An 8,067-nucleotide genomic window follows, 5' to 3' on the forward strand; every position below is an offset into this window, starting at 1 on the left:
TATACAAATCAGAAAAACAGGAGCTGCATCAGTTGATCTTGGTGTGGCTTCTGCTTGTTTGGAATGAAAACCTGCACTTACACTGACGCTTTCTGGATATGACTGGACCCCTGATCTAAACACAGTATATGTAGAAATTTCTAAGCAAACTTACAACAGTACAACAGACATAAGAACATCACCTTTTAAAATATATCCACAAAAAACATAAACCAACATCTTATTTCAGCTCAGATTTCAAGTTGGGCTAAAACGAATAAAGTCCACTTGGATGTCAACCTAAAACATTCAAAACAAAACATATTTTGTTAAACAGAGAAATGTACATACGTTATTAATGGTCATTTTAAATAACTGCAGGGCTTGTAAATATTTAAGAATTCTTACCGATTTCTTTTTATGAAACTTGTACGATGCTGGTAGATCATACCTAAGTTCTGTGAAAGAAAAAAAACCAGGTAAAGCGTTATGCCAAATTCAAACACCTTAATACAGTAACATGATCCACATTATCTAAATTATCACTCTATAAACTGTTACTGACCAACTACTAAACCAATTTTATTTAAATAATAATTATTTCAAGATATCACCTGCGATTACTTCCATTTTTACTTTCCAGTCACTCGCCTTCTTCTGTATGTGCTGCAAAAAAAGTCAAAACCCCACTGTAAATCTCTCTATTTTCATATTTAATATCTTCAACAAGAAGAAACCCGAACCTCTTACATCTCGTGTTGAAGTTTTATGAAGAGAATAAACTGCTCCACTTGACATGGACAGGGCTGTCTTTAGGAACTGCATATCTATACCTTTAAAAAAACAAAACAAAAAAAACACAGCTGTGTTCAGGGGTAGGTATCCCTGATTATCACTTTTCATGACTAAAAACTGACTGTATTATTATGTTAAGAACTGAAGACATTTAATGATAAGACGATTCCAGTATTGTCTTACCCTGATTGTGTTTTGTGCCAAATGGTGGGTTCATGATCACCGTGTCAAATTTCTTTGCATATAAGGATCCAATAGAACAGATGTCACACTGGACCATATCGATGTTCGGCAGCTCAAATTCCTCCACATTTTGTTTGAAGATTTCCAGTGCATCACTGTCAATGTCAAATCCTATACAGAGTCTGGTGTGTAAAAATAAACAAACAAACAAACAAACAAGAAAGACAACATTTTAAAAATCACTATACACTATATACTAAAAAAAACAAACAAAAAAACAAAAAACAGAGTGTATTAAAGCAATTGTTCCCCTGTGTGTATTGGGGGAAGAAGAAGGAGGAAGAATAGGAGGAGAAGTAATAAAGTAATTTAAGACTTTGAATCATTACATAAGGTTCAGTTCATATTCTTACCCTGCATCTAAAACAGCAGCTCCTATACTGAGCACTCCACATCCACAACCCAGATCAGCAACCAGTTTGTTCTCAATGTCATCAAATGTGTTGTGGATTGTGTAGAGCATGCAACCTGGAATAGAAAATATACAATACTGAATACTTAACATGTTTTCACATCCAAGTGTGATAATTCAAGTTCTTTAACTGCTGCATGCTATAGCAATCTCTTAACAAGTTTCAGTTAGGTCTGTATCAATATTAATACCGGTTCTCAAAATGTCTGCGATTCTCCCGAATGTAATCATAAAATCTTTTTTTAATTTTTGGAGCCTAAGCCCATGCAAAAAATAAATAAATAAATAAAATTCAGATCACTTGTAGATTTCAGAACTCTATACTCTGAATGTCAGCATTTCACTGTTAGCTTTTCCAGGCCATCACACACTTTTGTTAAACCTTTTAAAAACTATATATAAACTAGATAACACGGGCTCTTTTTATTTTAGATGTTGTCTTAAGGTTATGTAAGCAAATTATGTAAATGAATCATTACCTGCTATATGTGGACCAGTGGGATACTGTTCAAGGAGGATCTTTGGTTCCTCAAATCCATCCACTTGCTGAAGGCAACTCTCCAGTTCTTTCAGTTTCATTGTTATATTAAAGGTGTGCTTTCAGGAATTCAGTCATTCTTTCAGCCTGTAGGATGATTCAGAGAGACGGAAATAGGATATCAACATCAGAGTGGAAGGTTGTTGGGTCAGAGCACCTGGGACTGTTGAAGCACATTTAAAGTACAAAAGCAGGCAACTAGTTCTAATGCAATGTTCAACTGGTTGAGATGACTTTCACTTATTAAACACTACACACTGGTGATCATTACAATGTGGCTATTAGAGTTAGAAGCCTAAAGGACAATTCAATTAAATAGTTTTAATCTTTAGAGTAATATATTCGGATATTTCTCATCATTACTTGCAGAGTAGTGGGGTTCTCCTTAGTAAAAAAACCTGACCTCCACTATAATGGAACTGGAAGCATGTTTTAAGAAATAATTCTATAATACTGAATTAATGTTGTAAATATCCTAATGTGATATATGAATCAATTCCAGTCACAGCTTGAGTTTACAACAAACCATGATGCACTTGCACACAAAACGCTTACACTCAAAACACTCAACGCGTACACACTCAATACTTACACACAAAACACTAATACACAAAACACTCAACGCGTACACACTCAATACTTACACACAAAACACTAATACACAAAACACTCAACGCGTACACACTCAATACTTACACACAAAACACTAATACACAAAACACTCAACGCGTACACACTCAATACTTACACACAAAACACTAATACACAAAACACTCAACGCGTACACACTCAATACTTACACACAAAACACTCAACACTTACACACTCAATACTTACACACTCAATACTTACACACAAAACACTTATACACAAAACACTCAACACTTACACACTCAATACTTACACACAAAACACTCAACACTTATACACTTACACACTTAACACAGAAACAAAGCACATTTGGTCACCAAAAAGCTTCCTGAATGTCTCTAACTAAATAAACATTGAGTTTAATTTTTCATAAATAATCTTATAAAAACGCTTACATTCACACAGTGAAGTGTTCAAGAACAAGAGCATGTACCATCATGGCTACATAAACAACATCATACTACTATACCTACTAGTAGTTACTAGTCCTTAGTGAGGTTGCGCTAACTTGCGTTCACTTCCGGCTTAGACGTACAGTGAAAAATATCAAAATAAAAGTCCTTATTAAATAATAAAATCCTGACACATTTGAATTAATCCAGTGTTATTTTTCTTGCCTTTTATGCATAAATCAGATAAAGTAAAATTTGAACCCGTTTCTGTTGTAAATTCTGACTAAAATGCTTTCTCTAATAAATATGGAATTGAATGATTTTAACAGATATAAGATAATCCTTTACTTGTCCCACAGCATCACAACATTTGCAAACGTTATGTATATGGTACTCCTGCTCTATGAAATTGTATTTCAGAAATTAGTTACCAGCTATCTTACAGCATTTACAACATTCATACATACACAATTAGTTATGTATATATTTTGGCTGTGAGTTAGCAAAAATGTTTCCAAACTGTACAATAAACTTCTAGGAAATGCTTATTTTATAGTATTATTACTGGTCTAAGGACTGTATACAATATGGCCAAATGTTTGTGGACAGCAGCCCAGCACACAAATTTCTCTACACTCTTCTGAGTAGGGTTTCCCCTAGACTTTGGAGTGAGTTGTACAGAGATCCCCATTCATTCATCCACAAAAGCATTAGTGAGGTCAGGCAATATCTTGGGTGCAAAGTCCTGGTACAAAATCTGCATTCCAGTTCATCTCAAAGGTTTTGAGTTGGGCTGAAATCAGGTTCTCCCACTCCACACTTGGGAAAACATGTCTTCATGGATGTTGCTTGTGCACAGAGGCATTGTCATGCTGGAACAGGCTTGGCACAGGGGCACAGGCCCCTTTAGTACAAGTGAGGGGAAATCTTGACGCTACTGAACCCAAAGACATCCTATATAATTGTGTGGTTCCAATTTTGTGGCAACAATTTAAGGAAGGCCTACATGTAGATGTGATGTTCAAGTGTTCACATATGTTTGGCCATATAATGAATAACAAGAAAGCATAATAAAGACTTAAAATAAACATCAAATTTATTTAATTTAAAAACCAAAAAGAAATTAGCTTACTGTTAAAGAATTTATTAGAATGAAATACTAAATAAAAGCTTCCTGTCTTTATCATAACTAAATGACAGGTTTATGGGTATATGTGGTGTTTCACAGGTAAATAACACATATCCAGAAAATAATAATTCACTTTAGGACGTGTTGTTTCAGGGTGAATTGATGCCTTTCCCACCCTGTTTTCCCCCCATTTAACAAAAACCCAAAGATTTTAACACATGTGCCAGCGATTTATTTATTTATTTATTTATTTATTTATTTATTTATTTATTTATTTATTTATTTATTTATTTATTTAAAATAAAGAATACACCATACTTTAAATCCACAGTTAAGTTTAATGTTAAAGTTAATTTCTGGTATTACTTTCATTACAACAGCTACACACAGTCATTCCCTGACTTTTATTTCAAGTTAATAAGGTAAACAAATATAACTTCATATCAAGAAACCAGATCATCTGTCCTGAAGAATTTTCACTGCCAAAAAAATGTTATAATGAAAATGTTATAGAGAAAGTTATATAAAAGTATACTATATATACTATAATGTGTCTGTACAGTTTCAGAAATCTTCAGCAGATAATAATGTGTGTATTTTTTCATTACTAGTGTATATAATAATTAGATTACATGATGTATTACAAAGAGCACATTAATATGAACCTGTGATTAACATAACAGCCAGCACTATTGTCAAAGCTGCTGTTATGGAAAATTAATCAACAATTTCAGACCAATCAGAAAAAAAAGATTTTAGAAAATCAGAATATCATTAAAAACAGATGACTGAAAAAAATAAATCTATTACAGTGGAGACAGTTATTGCTAATTATTGGTCCAATCAGGAGAAGATCTGTGGTATGTAAAGTCCTACATTCACATGTTGTACTCTCTTTGTCTATCCCAAAGAGAAATAAATTAACAAGAACCACTGGGTAATTGTGTATTGTATCTTTGTAATTCTCAGTGACTCCTTCGGACTGCCGTCTTTTTCTTTCTTTGCCTCTCTCGACCCCAATCTCACTCATCACTGCTCTTGTTTTTCTGAGTGTCTGCTCATGATAAGGGCAGCAGGGACCACAAACAACATCAGAACATGTGAATGAAAAGCCGGCCAGTCCGCTCCCTCAGCTTTAACAGGCCAACAGGCCTATTTTATTTTCTATTATGTGGGTGTAGAATGGGGTGTTCTTTTAATGTATGGAATTTAAGTGCTGGGTGGAGCAGTATTTAGTAAGGAAGCGTTTTATAGTTTAAAATGGTTAAGGAGATTGAGTGCAAGTGATGGGGAGTTGTGGTCATGGCTGCTGCGGTGAGGAAACCCAAAGCCTGCCGTCTGACCAGCACCACAGTAACAGCATACTTCCCATTCTTCCTCCAAACCTCAGGCCAGCCATGCCAATTCTTCTCACTGAGGGCTCAAAGGCTCCCCTCCTCCTTCTTGGGGATGAATGGAGGCTTGAGGAGCGTATACGGTCACTGTGTGTGAACAGTCGTAACTGTGGAATGTAATTCATTGTAATGGTTTTTGGCTTTCTTGTGGTGAAGGTTATTTTTTGCCTGCTTTTTTCCTCTCTGTTTACATGAATGGCTAAGAGCTGGACATATGGTATGCGTTTGTCTGATTTAGCATCCTGACACACCTTCATATGCATATAATCTTTCTCATAAAGTAAGACATGAATGGTGGGATGGATGATAGATGAATTTAAATGTGCACCCATTTAAAGATTTTCTGAATGACCAACCCACAGCGCTGTCCATTGTAATATCAGTAATGCTTAATAGGGGGCAGTAGAAGTCAACTTCAAGCTGCTGGAGTAGTGGCCTTTTTGTCCACTCTCTGGACTGTATACTCTTTTCAGAAAGACTTCTCAGCCCTGAGCAGCCTGATGTTTTCCCTAGAGCACGGTGCCAGCACAGTGGCAGCCATGATGAGGAAATGATAATGGACAGTGCTCAGAGCAGCACTAGCTGTCAAACTCGCTTAGAGAAATGTCAGTGCCTTTCTTTTTATCCTTTCTGGCTGGCAGCTACTGGCTTTGACCGTTTCTGCTGAAAACATGAAAACATGCCTTCTTCCTCGATTGTTTCAGTGTGCTTATGTTTCTGTGGTCTGAGATTAATGCTCAGATCAGCCACAATGTAGGCCAAATGCAGACAAATTAGCAAAACAAACTTGATATTCTTTAGTGTGTTTCCAAGGTCGAGTGTGATTTTGGCACATTTACAAAAGACTACAAAAGACCTCTTGAGACATTTCCATTTTTATGATGTCACTCCAGTTTATCTGAGGTTTCACTTTAGATTTCTTGCCATGGCGTTATATAAGAAGATCTGTGTTTCTGAATTAGAAAAAGAGAGAGAGATATATAGAGGGAGAGTGAGATGTGTGAATGAGTGGTGGAGTCCGAGCGCCAGGGTGACGCAGGCAGCCGCAAGAGAGGGCTTATAAAATGTGAATCATCTTGCACCCTGTTTTTAGACAAACCATGAAAATGCTGGAATGAGAGGGCACTTAATTTAGCCTCCTCTTTTTTAACTTTCCTGTGGCTGGTAATTCATGCATAGCAGCAAGCAGACCGGATTTTTGGGGGAGAAAGCATTGAGAACCTTTGACCAGGCAGCCTAGCACCCAACTCTGGAGCCCATTAGTGTAGCCACCAAGCTGCCGTCCTTAATCAAGTGGCACCATGGAGGAGAGGAGATAAGAGAGTACAGATGAGATAAAAAGGAAAATGGAGCACATAAAATTTAGGACTTCTCACTCTCCTCTCCTTACTCTCATCTGTCCTCTCTTCAGTCTGCTCTCTCTCTCCCTTCTCGGTCTCCTCTCCTCACTTTTCTCCCTCTCTTCTCTACAGCATTTCTCATACTCTTCTCTTCAGTCTCCTTAGCATTTCTCCTCTCCTCTCCTCTCCTCTCCTCTCCTCTCCTCTCCTCTCCTCTCCTCTCCTCTCCTCTCCTCTCCTCTCCTCCAGTATTTTAAGCTAATATACTATTTTACTTTTGTGCCCTTGAGCAAGACATTATCCTAATATAAGTTCCTCTAAGAACACCTCTACATACCCTGCTGTAATAATATGATTTCAGTGTGTTTTGCCTTTCAACACAATTTTTAAAGAAATAAATACATTTTTAATATTTTTTAATTTAATTTAATTTTATATTACTAAAATCATATTCATATAATGAAAACACCCTTAATCCATATTAGTCATTAATAGTTAATAATTCACAGAACAAACCTTTGTCAAAAACACCTACAGGATTCCAGTAAGTCATTCTAGTTAGAATTTCATATTTTCATATTATGGAAACAAAATAATTAATTCTTGTAAGATTCCTGTAGGAACTGAAAAGACAGAACTATCCGTTAGAACCTTCTATTAATGGAATCAGTCTGGGTTCTTATTCAGGTCTGTGTGGAAATGTGTAATCGTTGTGTGCCATGAATCATTAACCATTAATGACCAATACAGTTTAAGATGGTTTAAAGTTTATTAAGATATTTGATATATTAGGAAAAAAATCATTTAATAACTAAATAAAAATGTTTTAAATAGTTCATACTGAAGTAAACAGGAACACAAATGAATCCCAAAAAGTCCTACTGGTTTCCAAAATAAGATAATACATTCTAACTTATTTATGTTACTTATTATCCTCCTTTAGGATTTTTTGACAAGTTTAAGCTTTTCCTTTGATATGATGCCTGCCTATTGTCACATTTGCATAACAACAAATCATAGGTCACTTTTTTTTTGTAAATACTATTCTTATTTAGCAGTTTAACTGTTTGAACTTAATCCCTATTAATTTATTATACACCCGTTCATAATGGTGATTTACCTCCAGTAGGTCTACTTTATAGACTTAAGATGGTCTTATAAAGTTTATAAAGGGAAAATCCAGGTTTTCAGGCT

At 35.6% G+C, this 8,067-nt stretch overlaps 1 protein-coding gene across 2 annotated transcripts; it reads right to left on the reverse strand.

Moving 5' to 3' along the window:
* Positions 1–170: 170 nt before the first annotated feature.
* mettl5 (methyltransferase 5, N6-adenosine) lies at positions 171–3,170 on the reverse strand. 2 transcript variants are annotated; one of them, XM_027164335.2, is made up of 8 exons: positions 3,092–3,170; positions 1,909–2,054; positions 1,371–1,485; positions 958–1,139; positions 730–812; positions 594–645; positions 388–437; positions 171–279 (listed from the first exon to the last, which is right to left on the reverse strand). In XM_027164335.2, the coding sequence occupies exons 2-8, from the start codon at positions 2,006–2,008 to the stop codon at positions 238–240; spliced, it is 624 nt and encodes a 207-aa protein (XP_027020136.1). In that variant the 5' UTR covers positions 2,009–2,054; positions 3,092–3,170; the 3' UTR covers positions 171–237. The 2 variants fall into 2 exon arrangements, with proteins under 2 accessions (XP_027020136.1, XP_027020135.1); XM_027164334.2 differs by having other exon boundaries at positions 3,014–3,149.
* Between the last annotated feature and the right edge of the window lie 4,897 nt (positions 3,171–8,067).

Source organism: Tachysurus fulvidraco, chromosome 6, assembly GCF_022655615.1.
Source record: "Tachysurus fulvidraco isolate hzauxx_2018 chromosome 6, HZAU_PFXX_2.0, whole genome shotgun sequence".
Lineage (NCBI taxonomy): Eukaryota > Metazoa > Chordata > Actinopteri > Siluriformes > Bagridae > Tachysurus > Tachysurus fulvidraco.

Bases quoted from the DNA above. Each gene is read 5' to 3' on its own strand.
- mettl5 (XM_027164335.2), bottom strand. From the start codon at position 2,008: ATGAAACTGAAAGAACTGGAGAGTTGCCTTCAGCAAGTGGATGGATTT. The intron at 646-729 runs GTAAGAGGTTCG...CTTTTTTTGCAG, and splicing joins ATAAAACTTCAACACGAGAT to CACATACAGAAGAAGGCGAG. The intron at 280-387 runs GTAAGAATTCTT...TGAATGTTTTAG, and splicing joins AGTTTCATAAAAAGAAATCG to GTTGACATCCAAGTGGACTT.